The following is a 15200-nucleotide window of genomic DNA, read 5'->3' on the forward strand; positions in this document are numbered from 1 at the left end:
ATGCAGGGGAGCTGAGGCCAAGCAGAGCAGGCTGGGAACAGTCCCTTCACTTTAACCGGACCTCCTCAGAGCGGGTGTTCTGAGCCAGATCTGCTGGCTCCTCTGTTCTGAGTGGCCTTTGATTGGCTTCCCAGAGTATCATAACTGGCAGCAACCATGGCTCCATCCGGTGAGAGAGGCTAGCCGCCTCCCTAGGCTGTTGCTCCTGGGACCCAGCCTGGAACTAGCCAAGGTTGGCAATTCCACTCCAAGAGCTGAGACCCTGTAGAAACAAAGGCCCTCATGGTCGGGCCTGAGCGGACCACCAAGGAGAAGGACACTGGGACTGCCTTTATCTTAAAGAACTGTTAGGGGAGGTCCTGTGGGGAGACACAGAGCCTCAGCTGGGAAGGTAGGAACCTGCTCTCTGGTTCAAATTCTGCCATTCAGTAGTTGTGCGGTCTTGGGCAAATTACTTCCCTTCTCTGACCCTTTATTTCCTTATCTGTAAAATCCAGGCATAGGCTGATTATCTGTAAGCTGTCATCCTGATTCTATCATCCTGATCTTGACTCAAATCCAGTCCAGAGCTCTGCAGCCCTCAGTCATTCATTTAGCACAAACCTGCACAAATCCTCCAGTGGATCCTTCTACAGTGCTGGGGTGCTCATGATTTACCGATACCAGCCCTCCTTCCCAGTCCCCTTCCAGCTCCAGTCTTATGTCTCACCCCCCGTGTTCCCACCCTGTGCTTCCGAGCTCCTTCTGCCTAAAGACACCCTTTCTCTCTCTATCACATGCTCCAGTCCTTCTTATCCTTTGAGCTTCCCCAGGAAGGGTAGTATTTAAGCCCATCCCTAAGTTTTCCAAACTTGTCTTCTGTGCCTCTCTCCTTACACCCCACACCTGTTTCCTCCAGCCACCCAGGAAGACTCATGCTTCCCACAACACGTGGCTCCTTCATTCCTCTGGGTCTTTGCTGCTCCCTGGCCTACAATAGTGCTCAGTGGTCCCATTCTCAACAATCTTCTCTGGTGATAGCTGGGCTTAAGTGCCCTCTCTGAAGTTTCCCTCTCATCCAAAAACAATTCATTGGATAAAGAAGATGTGGTGTGTGTGTGTATATATATATATATATATATATATATATGTACACATATATATACATATATGTGTACATATATATGTACATATACATATATATGTACATATATACATATATATACATATATACATATATATGTATATATATATATATTCATTCAATGGACTATTACTCAGTGATGAAAAAGAATGAATTCTTGCCATTTACAACAACATGGATGGAACTAGAGTGTATAAGCTAGTGTAGAGTGTGTAAGTTATCAGAGAAAGACAAATATCACATGATTTCACTCATACGTGGAATTTAAGATAAAAAACAGATGAACATAAGGGAAGGGAGAGAGACAAACCATGAGAGAGACAGAGAGAGAGACAAACCATGAGAGACTCTTAAATACAGAGAGAGAGACAAACCATGAGAGACTCTTAAATACAGAGAACACACTGAGGGTTGCTGGTGGGGTGTTGGGTGGGGGGATGGGGTAAATGGGTGATGGGCATTAAGGAGGACACTGGTTGGGTGTTATAAGTAAATGATGAATCACTAAATTCTATTACTGAAAAATAAATAAATAAAATATATTTTGATTTAAAAAATCCCATATGTTTAATGCACATCCAAATAGACATCTGGATTTGTAGTCTCTGTTTTACATGACTCCATTTTTGTTCACTTATTCTTTATTTTAAATCACATATAATACTATCATATTCTATACTATACTGTGTTATACTAAATAAACACTTACACATTTACATAAATTTTCAAGTATATTGATGTTATTGAGAATTGGTGTTCATACACTGGTTTGTAATAAAGCATTTAAAAACAAAAAAAATTACAAAAAGAAAAGAATTCATTACTATTGCTCTCCTTTTTAAGTAATGTGGTTTGTTAATTAATACGACTAACTGATTCTCTTCTGGACTATAGGACTCCCAAGGGCATGGACTTTGTCTCTCTCTATCCAAAACCCAATACAGAATTGAGTAGATGCTCAGTGGGTGTTCGCTGAAGGAATGAGGTCTCTTTTTGGAGGTAATTTCTATCTGTGAGTGTTCATAGCACCTTGGACTTCTCTTACATCACTTTCTGCTGTGGATTTTGACATCTGTGGGTTTCTTCTCTATTAGACTCTAAGCCCCTTGCAGGAAGGCTCTGTTTCCCATTCAACATTGTTTTATTTTGCTTTCATCTTTTTAGCTGTCAAGATAATACATGTTCATGCAATATACAAAAAATACAGGGGTGTATGTAGTAAAGAGTGCTGGTAATCACAGAAATTCCTGTTAACAGTTGGGTGTGTATCCTTCCTAAAGGCAGGTTTCTACTTTTGCTGTACATTTATTAACACCACACACACACACACACACACACACACACACACACAATGTGCATGCACACACATGTTTCTTAACATTAAAGTTCATGCTCTGCATCTTTTAATTTAGCTTTGTCTAACCATGTAGGATTACAGTGGGGTTTAAGAGAAGAAAGGCTCTCAAGCCATCTTGCCTTTATTAAAATCCCCAGTGTGCTAAAGGGCAAATTATTTTACTGAGAATAGTACCTAGCACAAAGTAAATGCTTGGTATATTATTATTATTATTATTATTATTATTAGCTATAATCTTTGCATCCTCAATGCAAAGCACATTGTTTTACATATTATACATGTTTGATGAATGAAAAGGAAATGAACAAAGAGATAAATTCTTTAAAATATTTCAACCTCTAATCATTAGGTACAGATCTAACTACCCCAATGCTTTACTCTGGCTGTAGACATATCTGGAGGTGCCTGGCCAGCTCTAATTTCATTTGCCAGGAATTGAACCCCTACCCAAGTTTTGGTTGAAGGGGTAGACTTTCATTTCAACCATCACCTTCAGCACAGCTGACCGCATGCACTAAAGATAGATGCTTAATCCAGAGATTAAGTTAGCTAGGCAGTAATCGATCCCATTTTCCTCCTCAGGAATTTGAACTAAAAGGCATAGAGACTATAGTCAGAGAGTTGTAGGCATATGAACTACAATTCCATTTAAAGACAGGGTTAAGGTGGTCATTTTTCACAATATGGATCCTAAGGGCTAAGTAGAGAAAACTAAGAGAAAAACAGGGCTCTGCAGAGAACTGCACAGAGAAACAGTCACAAGAGCCATGTAGAAGAAGAGAGAGAAAATAGCTGCTTTTATCCTGATAGGTGGCCCTGAGGCCTGGCTGTGTCTCATGAGATCCTTTGATATTCTTCCGATTAGCCTCTTAACTTGGGATTGCTTCAGCAGGTCTCTGTTCCTTGCAACTACACACGGTAGCAGCCTCCTCATTCCTTGGTGCTGGACCGTAAGCTTCTCTACCTTGTACTCAACTCTTGGCCTCCCTTTCCCCCTCTGTCTGTATTTCTTCTGCTTCCTTCTAGACCAATCTATTGCTGGTCCTTCTCCTGATCACACGCTCTTGTTCTAACTTCCAGGTCTGCCTCATGATTCATCTCTCCCCAGTGTCTCTGGCCACACACATCCTGCCATTGCCCTGAGGCTTAGAACCTAGAAAGTAGAAGAATTTAACTCCAGTGAGCTCATAAAACCCCTTGGTTGCTTTAGAAAGGGTGGAGGAGTTAAGCAAAGAGGACATGAAGCCACGTGAAAGAGAATCACCTTTTTCCACATCTCATCCCTCTTGCTGTTGAAGTCGCCGGTGCCTGGAATGTCCACCAGCACAACCCCTTCTGGTATCATCTCTGATTTGGGAAGAGTCACTTCCACATGTTTGATCAAGGGCCAAATTTGTGTCTCAGCTGATTCGCCATCCAAGTCTCTCCTGTGCGTCCGGATGTAAGGGTCCAGCTTGACAGACAGCTCTTCTGCCTGAGGAAGAAGGACACAATCACACACACCAGACATTCTCCCAGCTCCTCTGTCCTGGATCGCCTATGATCCAGGTTCAGTGAAGGTACACCAATAGTGGTAAGAAGCAGCACTGGACAATGGGCACCAGAAGACCTTATCCAGTTTTCAAGAGCCAGAAAGGACCCTGGAGATCAGAAAGTACAAGCTCCTTAATTTACAGATGAAGAAACCACAGTCAGTTAGAACAGAGCTTCAGTAAAGCTATAGTTTCACTGGATAATAATTTCATCTTCTAAATTCCATTTCAGTTCCTTTTTTCTTTAAGTTTTTTCTAACTTATTTTGAGAGAGAGAGTGTGCATGGCCGAGGTGCAGAGAGAGATGGAGAGAGAGAATCCCAAGCAGGCTCTACACTGTCAGTGCAGACCCTGATGTGGGGCTTGATCCCAGAAACCCTGAGATCATGACCTGAGCAGAGATAAAGAGTCAGATGCTTCACCAAGTGAGCCACCCAGGCGCCTCCCGTTTCGATTCTAAAATTAATGTGATTAATGATCAGGGAACCAAAGGCAAGCTGAGGGCAAAGCACAAGCTAATACCTCACAACACCTCCCCCCCCCCACACCCCTCTGGTGGGATATGTGTGATATTCTTCAGCCACTCCTGGCTGCCCAAGAATGAAGGGAAAGCAAAAAACATATGGTTACCTGATAGAGATCACAGCCATGCAGGACATGAGTCTCCATCGGTTTATAAATGTCTTAGTAAATTACAAGAAAAAGGCAATCTTATCAATAGCTTAACCTCCAGAAACCTATAGACTCAGTTTCCTGGAGGCCTAACATTCCCCTCCCCTCCATAGTGATATGGGGAACAAAGGCAAGAAGGAAATGGTAAAGTCAAATTTCCTTATAACCTGCACCCCATTGACAAATACTTGAGGTAGGCAGAGTAAAACATTCATTCCTCTAGGAACTCCCTACTGTCTTAATGTTAATGCATTATTAGAGAAAAAACATTAGCTTGACATAGCTAGGCCTCCAGTATCTTGTGAATCTTCTTTAACATATGCAAGTCCTTTTGGAAACACCCCTTTCCCTTACCTCCCCCAGCTCCCAGGTATATAATCAGCCACTCCTCACACTTAGAATGCAGCTCTTTCTGCTTCTTCCTGTCCCCATGCTTTAATAAAATCACCTTTTTGTACCAAAGATATCTCAAGAATTCTTTCTTGGCCATCAGCTCCAGACAACCCCCCCCCCCCACCACTCCAAAACCACATCAATTAATATGCAATCTAAATTTTGGAGACAGAGTATTCTTCCAACATGGCTAATGCAAACATTTGGATTACCAGAAGTCCCCAACTACAGAAAATTGATAGTGATATGGTGACCATATTTGCCAAATTAAAAATTGATCTGGGTTTTAAAATTTCTCCTCGTAGTACAAGAAATATCTTGACATGTAGGCATTTCCAGAATGTTTTCATGATGGTGAGTGGGATGGGGAATTGTTCTCAGCCCATTGTTTCTTCTACCTAAACATATTTTGAGACAGTGACACATTCAGGCCAGCAACTATGTGTGTGGCAGCAAATCTTTACTGGGCTACCACTTCAGAGGACGGGAGATTTGGGATGTATGGTGCACGTTGTTTTGTTTTGTTTTGTTTTCAATGTTTATTTATTTTTTGAGAGAGAGCAAGCATGAGCAGGGGAAAGTCAGAGAGAGAGGGAGACACAGAATCCGAAGCAGGCTCCAGGCTCTGAGCTGTCAGCACAGAGCCCGACGTGGGGCTTGAACTCACCAACCATGAGATCATGACCTGAGCCGAAGTCAGATGCTTAACCGACTGAGCCACCCAGGTGTCCCTGGTGGTCATTGTTAATAAACATCTATAGAATAATCATGAAAGAAAGATAAGAATGGAAATTTTTTTTAATGTTTATTTTTTAGAGAGAGAGAGAATGAGTGGGGTAGAGGCATAGAGAGAGGGGGACAGAGGATCTGAAGCAGGCTTCATGGTGACAGCAGAGAGCCTGATGTAGGGCTTGAATTCATGAACCTTGAGATCACTACCTGAGCCGAAGTCAGACGCTTAACGGACTGAACCACCCAGGTGCCCCAAAACTGGAAATTCTTAAAAGAGTTGGGTTTAAATCAAGGGATTTGATGCAATGTGTGTAGGGAGTCACAGAATTCATCAATTCTAATCAAATAACAGGAAATTGTGAAAGAAATGATGATAAAAGTTCTTTAAGATATTTAAAAATAAAGCAGAGGAGCACCCGGGTGGCTCACTCGGTTAAGCAGCTGACTTCAGCTCAGGTCATGATCTCACAGTTTGTGAGTTCGAGGCCCACGTTGGGCTCTGTGCTGACAGCTCAGAGCTTGGAGCGCACTTCAGATTCTGTGTCTCCCTCTCAGGCTGCTCCTCCCCTGCTCATGCTGTGTGTCTCTCTCTCTCAAAAGTAAATAAACATTAAAAAATAGTAATAAAGCAGATACATTAAGGGCAATGTGAAAGAACAAACATGGGCTTGAGAAGTCCCTTTGTGTAAGAAGGCTCAACCCAATAAACTGGCTCAGGATAAATCATTCTAGGAGGCAGACTCAGCTTCCTTCATTGTAGTCTGGAACCTCGGACACAAACCCAATCTGTGCCCTCACTCACTGAGATGTAATTGTGTTTCAATGAATATTTCCACTCCTTGTTTCAACCCTAAATTTGTAACACTGGGAAGGGATATTTCTAAATACAGAATATTGAAGAAATAGATACTGATACCTTGGTGTAAGTTAGTTGGTGTTAAGTTGTGTGTATGCAGATAAAGTAATCAGTTTTATAATCATTGTATTTCTTTGGACATACTCAGTCTATGTTTTAGACATTAGGAGTGTAATTATTCTGAACAGTAATACCCATTTAAATATAAAAAGTGACTATTATATTTGTTGATTTCCTAGCTATACAAGAGCTAAGTGACTTGAAAGATTTCATTTATTTGACTTCTAAGTGTGCCTGGCCAAGTCTTTAAAAATTTTTGAGAGAACTGAATATATTAAATTTGAACTATAATATAAAGTCTAAGGAAATTTGATTAATTATATAAGTAGTGTGAGCTATTTAAGGAGGATTTGCTATGTTAAATTTAGGATGTAATTGAATGCTAAATTTTAGAACAAGTGTAAGTAATTGTTCTTATTTTATACAAAAAAAATGCCGGATTTATAAATAGAATAGCAACATTTTAAAAATGAATTTTAAGAAACAAAAAAAAAACAACTAGGTTTTAAATATATAATTTCAATAAGTTACACATTAGTTCTACAAGTCTTAAATTTACAATGAAATGTAATTTAATAAGATGGATATTGATTATAAAAGTGAGGACAGAGTTGTTCTACTATATCCAATATCCATCCTGTCCTCTGTCTGTGCTAGCTGAATAGTGTTTGTCTGTCTGTCTGGGCAGCCAATCGCAACACATCTGCTTCTTGCTTTAGACTCCCTTTCAGCTAGGAAAGGCCATGTGCCCGAACCAGAGGCCAGTTCTGAAAAAAAATCTACCCAGAAAATTTGTTGGGGGTGTTTTTGAGAAATCTTTTACTTTCCAAGGAAAGGGGAGATGTGTTTGATGCCAACTTTTTATCCTTTTCTTTCTGCCATGAAGCCAGCTGTGAAGTCTAGCACCTCAGTAGCAATCTTGTGACTATGAGGCAACAAGTATGATGAACGGCCAAGGGAACTCAGGAGGTGTTGATCTTGATATTGTTGAGCCACTGAACCAACCCACAAACTCAACCGCTTCCAGACTCTTATGTGAGAAAATGAATAAATCCTTATTCATTTAAGCCATTGTAAATGGGGTGTTTTTTTTTTTAACATCTGCAGCCCAAAGCATCCTTAATTAATCCTCAAGCAACTATAAATAGTCTTTCCTGTGCACAAAAGATCTCCCATTCAGACACTAAAATTTCTCATTTGACAGCCATAAATAACTAAAAAGAACTTGGTCAGGGATGCTTCTGATTTGGGTATCAACTTATTTCCAATAAAAACACCATGCCTTGAGCAAATCTCCTAAATGGATTCAATTATTATACTTGAGACACATGATAAAATAAAGAAAAAAATCTTGAAGCTACCTCTTCTGCCTTGAGGGTGATGATTCTGGATGTGGGAATCTTTCCTTTGGGCTTTGCCCTTAGTAACTCTTCATAGTTCTTCCTTTCCGCCCCATTTCCATAAAGCATTTGTAGCTTCCAGATGGCTTCCTCCACTGCATCATCCCTGTCCCATGCATCTGCCTCTTCTCTGTCCAGTTCCTCTGTCCTGTGCAGGAGTGTAGTCAAGTTCTTCAGCTCTTCCTTCCACTCCTGCCAAGGGAGAGCAGGGCCAAGCCCCTCAAAACACAGATACAGAAAACCACGACAAAGGGAGGAGGCCACTGCTCTGGGGAGTGGGTGGCAGGAGGAGACTTCATATTCAGGAAATCTAAAATCATTTAATCCAACAAGAGATCATCCAATCCAAACCCCTTGTTTTGTCAGTGAGGAAACGGGGAGCCAAAGAGGGAAATGGCTTGCCCAAAGTCCCATAACAATAGTGACAGGATGCGGGCTAAAACCCCCATCTCGCTCCACTGAGCTTTCTCATTCTGTACTATGTTCTTTCCATTTAACAAAGGCCTAAATTCTATTTACAAAGAATATCATGTTAATCTCTAAATGAGAGGGAGAAGGAAAGAGAGAAAAGGAAGGAAAGAAGAGGGGGAAGGAGGAAAGAGAGGAGGGAGAGAGAGAAAAACAGGAAGGGTAAACAGGAAGGAAGGAAGCAAGGAAGGAAGGAGACACTTACTTGGTCAGAGAGAAGGTGGATTTTGGCCTCGTATTGTTCACAGCAGCCTGAGCTCACTTGTACAATACACGATGTACATATACTTTCTCCAGACACTGGTAAAAACATTGCTTGCTGGATGATGGCATTGATCAGGGAGCTCTTCCCAGCCCCTGTGCTTCCAAATAATCCAATGTAGATTGGGTCCAATGATGGTTTTTCAATCAAGGCAAGTAGCCTGTTTCTAGATTGGTTTTTAAATGTACATTGTCATGGTCAGCAAAGCACAGTGGGAAGAGTATCAAAACAGAACACGAAGGACCCGAGTTCGAATCCTAGGCAAGTCGTACATCTTTTTGAGTCTCCACTATTTTCTTGATCAAAGGAGAATATTAGTCCCTGTTTACTACATAGTTGTCACGAGGATCAAAAAATATTATGCAAAAAGTAAGTACCATTACTTGGAAATGATAATTCTATACAAGCTCTGTAATTCCTATATAGATACGAAGCAATTTTGCTTATGTCCTGTGGAAATTACATAGTCTGGTTCCTAGATATAAAGTTTGGGCAGAGGTAAAGTATTGCTGAGAGCAACACAGAGTCTTATTGAGCAGGAGATTCAGCCCTGTCACCAATCAAGTCCCTCTAGTCATCTGAGCCCAGCAGTTGAGGGCACAGGCTAAAGTTTCACACAGCTTGGATTGGATTCATGCCCTTTCACTTACCAACAGTGTGATTTTGGTCAATGTCTTCTTGGCCTCTCTAAGCCACAATTTCAGTAAAACTGGGATGATACAAATAGTTCCTGCTGTATAGGGTATTGGGACAATTAAATGAAATTTGATATATGTACTTAGCAGGTTATCTAGCAACAGTGGCAACCCTATGAATGTCAACTATCAGTATAAACCATAATAGCCCATAGCTATATAACTTTTTAGGCTCCTTTCCTTAGTTTCTAATTGAAAATTCCTTTTCATTGTTGGAGAAAAGCATCTACAGTAACATAAGGAAAGACATGGAAGGAAGATTTTATGATAGCTGATATCAGACTCACATGAGATACTTGACTCCATTAGGAATGCTGTCATCCAGGAAGACAGAATGAATAAGTTTCTGATAAGTATTGCTCAAAACCCTTCTGGTCCGTGACTCCAGTTTTTCATCTGGAATCAATAGGGATGTATTACCTGGGATGTACCTGGCAGGGATCAAGTACTAGGTCTCCAAAAGAGCAATGTGCTCAATACGTCAGAGAAAGGGAATAAAAAAGAAATGAAATGAAAAGCCAATTAAATATGAAAGCAAGTTATCTGACACTACAGATACTAGTTCATGGGAGATGGCAATTATTGATTGTGAAAGCCTCTCAAGGAGCTAGCCTGCTCTGAAACTCCTTGTTACAGAAGTCAGTATAGGCTTTGTCATGGGTTATAGCCCTTCTAGATTCTTCTCTCCTGTGGTCATAAAAAGAAAACTTGCAAGGCCGTCATATTAATACTCACCAAGGCACCAAATCAACCATTTTCACAATCTTTGTTCTAATCAGGAAGAGGTTATTCTGATAACAGCCCTCCTATCCAGAGACTCCTACAGATGAATTGTCAAATTATAGATCTCTGCAGAGACTCTGAAGCCCCCTTTTCTGGATCAGGATGATTTGACTATGTTTCATCCTTCTTTCCAATTTGACCTTCTCTTCCCTTGAGCATTTTGACACATTTGGAAAAGGACAGAGCCACATTAAAACAAGCTCCACAGCAGTTTCATGACACTCACATTCCTTAAGAGCACTTTGTTCCACGGAGGGAAATGCTCGGAACCGCTGGTCTCTATCTGAACGTCTTCTTTTTTTCATTGGCTCTTTAAATAAATCATCATCAACTAGAGATAAACAGAGATTATATAAAATTAAAGATCCTGGGGCATAGTATACTTGCCTGACCTCTATCAACACACAAACCCAAAGAATCTAAGAAGGCTCCTGCCAGCTCTGTATGCATAAAGTCATTCCAGAAGCAGGCACCATTGGGCCGTTCCGGTCTGGTCCCTACTTCCTGGAGTCACAGAACTTCTCATCTAGATCTGAAGTGCAGAGTCCAAAATATCTCCCCAGAACATATGTTGACATTAAATGACAAGTTTGGAAACCCTAAGAAGCCAAAATGGCTGGATATTCTTCACTATATGCCAATTGTGTACAGAGAAACCCAAGAGAGGACTAAGTGTGGGGTGAAGAAAGGCCTCTGGGAGGTCATTTCAAACTGGGAAAGAAATTGATCAGGAGCAGAATGCAGAGGAAAGAATCGGCCACATGACCAGGGCAAACCATTTCTTGACCATCTATGAGATGAGAGGGCTGACAAAAATATATGCAATGTAATAATTCAGGAGGATGTTCTACCAGTGCACGCCCTTCAGAGGTTAAATTTGGGAGAATTTTCCCCCTTCCTCACTGAAAGTCATTAGCAGCTGCTTCCTTACACAAATAAGAATAGAAATCCCCATGAAGCAAAACTTTGTAGTTCTCCCAAGATTTATTCACTTTAATGGGCTTCCTTTGGTTATGAAGTGAAGGGCTGGTAGGGTCCATAATTCTCTGGAAAGGGTACAACCAAAACATTGTGTTCTGGATGAGTTTTAGAAAATACCCCCTGGCAGTATCCACATGGTTAGAAAAGGGCAATAAGTGGGTCTTTGGAGTCAAGGTCATTGGAAATGATCCTAACCCAGTGCTCCTGGGATTGGCTCGTGCCTTGGGAAATGGCCATGAGATGAACCTGAAGAATTGATCCTCAAGAGTCATGGCTCATGGAAGGGTATGAGCCCCCAAAGCTGAGCATGATATTGGGAGGTCATATTCCCTGAAGAACCACAGAGAAGAAGGCTCACATCAGGACTCAGGAGAGCAACCTGCAACGTACAGCCTCCACTACTGGGCTCCAGACAGCAGGTCTTCCAGATAGTCCAGCCAGCCTTCCGTCTCTGCTCAGCCTTATGGCTTCCAGAACAAATCCTGCCATGTCCTGGAGCCAGCTCACACCCCATAAAGTATTACAGTGCAGAAAGGTGCTGTTTGCCAAACCTGGAATCTCTGCCACCTCATATGCTCATGCAGTGACAGGGTGTTGAAAGAGCTTGTATTTCAGACCCTCTATCTGAGACACTCTAACTTCTTAACTCAGCTCAACTCAAAGATTTCATCATGCCTTAGTTTAAGGACCGCATTAGAATTAAATACCAAGTTGCTGGCTCAGTGGTTGGAGCTGGAGAAGGAAGAAGCAGAGAAGAAAAGAATGTACCACTCAGGACCTTAGACAAGCTACAGGCTGACAAATACTTTAGTCTGTGCTACAAGAGAGTATCTGTGTGTGGAAAGTAAAGGATGTCAGGCCTTGATCTCAGCTTTGTAACTCAGGAAATCTTTTGTGTGAATGATATTTGCACATCTTAGCCACATGTATAAAACAAGGGACATGCCCGGGGCGCCTGGGTGGCTCAGTTGGTTAAGCGTCTGACTTCGGCTCAGGTCACGATCTCACGGTTCGTGAGTTCGAGCCCCGCATTGGGCTCTGTGCTGACAGCTCAGGAGCCTGTTTCAGATTCTGTGTCTCCCTCTCTCTGACCCTCCCCCGTTCATGCTCTGTCTCTCTCTGTCTCAAAAATAAGTAAACGTTAAAAAAAAAAAAACAAAAAACAAAAAAAAAACAAGGGACATGCCCATGTATCCATGGCCTTCATTTCAATTTTACAGGAACTGGCAAGAAATCTGATAAAAGCTTGAAAGCTTATTCCTCAACTAAAGCAAAGGCTAGGAAGTCAGACAAAACAGCAGGATGTGAAACTTTTTCTTCAATCGCTAAAATGAAAAACCACTTGGAAAGGAGAAAGTAGTCTATCTTGGACTTAGACCATTTAAGGGTAGTATTTCTATTTAAATTGTAACTGGAATGAACTGGCCTGAACTGGCCACATCTCTTCTCATTCCCTGTAACTGCTCAAGCACTCCCTCCCCTTTCCCAGCATTTTACACTGAATCACCCAAGAAAAAGAGCAGTAAGGTTGGGTGGGGGCAAGCCAAAGAAGTAAACCTAGTCTACTGCCGCTGTTACTTCTTGCTGCCACAAGGTGTCACTTTAAAAAACTGATCCCCAGCCACCTAACACAAGATACAGGTTCATTGCTGATCCAGAGGGTTGCCAGAGACTGCCATGGCTCTTCCAAGCTGAACAATTCCACTCTTTCAGCGCTAGCCACCACCCCACTGACCCAGAAACCCTACATTCCTTGCCCCTAAGGGATTTCATCCCCTATGAGTGAGGAAATACATGTGATACATCCTGTTCTCTACACACAGGGGTTAACTTTCCAGCATCTTCCTAGGGAAGGCTCTCTCCTTGGCTCCAGGGACCCTACACCAGCCTTCTAGGGAGGGAGGCTGACCTCACTGACTCCAAGGGGATTCACCCTACATCTCCCCTTCTAAGAACAGTGCCTGAAATGATTCCAGGGGCCTTACCTTGCCCATTCACAGAGAGGATACCCTCTGAAAATCCAAGATGGCTTTCTGAAACCTCCCTTTAAAAGGGGAGAGGTGTTCAAATTTAATTGCTGGTGAGATAATCCACTACATCATGAATAGGCTATTTAATTCTTGAAATAGTTTATATTCATTCACTATTAAACTGTGTCATGAGAAAGCAGCTTCTGAATAAAGAGGAAGGAACAATGACTACAGTTAAATACTCGCAACCCATTTGCCCTTGATTATATAGTGGTAAATAGGAAGTATGCACTCCATCAGGGGATATTGTAGGGATGTTACCTGGGTGTGGTCCCTGACCCACAAAATCTTCAGTTTCTTCCATTTCCTGTTATGCAAATGCCTGCTTTTGTCCACTTAGGAGAACCAGCCTAAAAATATATACAAAGTACAAAGATGGGGGTGACAATAACAGCAGAAATTATAAATACATAAAGCAAAATAATAACAACAACATGTAAATCTGCTTATGCTTTGTTTCCCCAACTAGATTCCAAGCTGTTAAAGTGCAATGGCCATTCTAACTTATCTTTGAATTCCTCACAATGCCTCGTATACTACATGTTGCTTTAAACATGACAAAAATCAATGTTTGACCATTGGTTTTCTTTTTTCTCTTTAATTTTTTAATGTTTATTTACTTTTGAGAGAGAGAGAGCAAGCAGGGAAGGGGCAGAGAGAGGGAGACACAGAATCCAAAGCAGGCTCCAGGTTCTGAGCTGTCAGCACAGAGCCCAACACAGGGCTTGAGCTCATGAACTATGAGATCATAACCTGAGCCAAAGTCGGACTTTTAATTGACTAAACCACCCAGGCGCCCCTGACCATTGGTTTTCAATAATAGTTGTATGTATAGAACTTTAAAATGATATTATCTGAGATCTTTAGTAACAATAAACTCTAAAGTAACAATAAACCTCTAGTGATCAGAACCATCAAGGTGAAATTATATGGCTTTGCTGCTTTGGGTGCAGTATTAGTGGCCCAATCAGGTTCAGTTATGTTTAGTCCCAGCAGATCTCAACAAGAATCTGGAAGATGGATGGAATATTCTATATTTCTAGGGTTCCCTGGAGTTGCTTTGGGAACTACTGAGTGGGGAAGGAGAGATACAATAACTAGGTTCTCTGAGTCTTTCTTGCTACCCCACTCCAATTCAATGAGGAAGACCCCCCCACCCCAGCTCATGGACAATATGCAGTGCCATAGGTTAGGGCATCTGCAAGGGTTGGGGGGTTGGGGGAGGAGAGGCACATCCAAAAGGAGAAATGTCAAATCCAACCTGTCTCCAGTCCATAGGTAGACAAAATGGGCATGGAGGGAGAATGGGACCCATAGAGGCTCAGAACAGAGGACACTGGGTAATGATATGCTACCCTGGAGTTTCTTTGTCTCCACACACAGAGGAGAATTTGAGGACCACAGTTGGGGAGAGCCCCAAAGTGCTTCCTCTCCTTACCTGATGTTGCTGTTTGGATCACTCAGCCATGTACTTCAAAAGCAGAGAGTCACTGGCCCTTCTGAGAAATGCAAAATCCCACCTGATCTGTCAACTGCCACTAAACCCATAGGCTGTTAGAGAGATTATGCCTCATTTACATATTAACTCCAAATGAAAATCACAGCTCCTCAGTCAAAACAGCCTCTTATTCTTAGTTTGGCTGGTGGATATTAACTGGCCAAATGGTTTCTGTACTTGGTGGGTGTTGGCTGGATGTGGTGTGAATCCCTACTGTGTGCAAGGTCCTGAGCCTTAGGCAGAGTTCCTCATCTCTTCATTCCTTATCTTGACGCTCCCTCTCAGACCACCCCAAACTCCTTACAGTTCTCCAAGACAGGGCGCCCTATTCCTTACATTTTAGCATAGACTGTTCTCT

General features: G+C 41.9%; 1 protein-coding gene across 8 annotated transcripts in view; it reads right to left on the reverse strand.

The window, feature by feature from the left end:
- NUGGC (nuclear GTPase, germinal center associated) overlaps positions 1-15200 on the reverse strand; it is a 55516-nt gene that overhangs the window by 31394 nt on the left and 8922 nt on the right. For 7 of the 8 annotated variants that reach the window (XM_019440869.2, XM_019440864.2, XM_019440867.2 and 4 more), the window contains 6 exons: positions 13606-13694; positions 10560-10664; positions 9838-9946; positions 8799-9021; positions 8087-8317; positions 3745-3954 (listed from right to left, as the gene is read on the reverse strand). In XM_019440869.2, the coding sequence (XP_019296414.1) occupies positions 3745-3954; positions 8087-8317; positions 8799-9021; positions 9838-9946; positions 10560-10664; positions 13606-13648 (921 nt within the window). In that variant the 5' untranslated portion in view covers positions 13649-13694. Of the gene's footprint in view, positions 1-3744; positions 3955-8086; positions 8318-8798; positions 9022-9837; positions 9947-10559; positions 10665-13605; positions 13695-14782; positions 14888-15200 lie in introns of those variants that run through there. The other variant, XM_019440868.2, reaches the window with a different exon arrangement.

Source organism: Panthera pardus, unplaced genomic scaffold (assembly GCF_024362965.1).
Source record: "Panthera pardus isolate Hobbes unplaced genomic scaffold, ASM2436296v1 HiC_scaffold_13, whole genome shotgun sequence".
NCBI classification, from domain to species: Eukaryota; Metazoa; Chordata; class Mammalia; order Carnivora; family Felidae; genus Panthera; species Panthera pardus.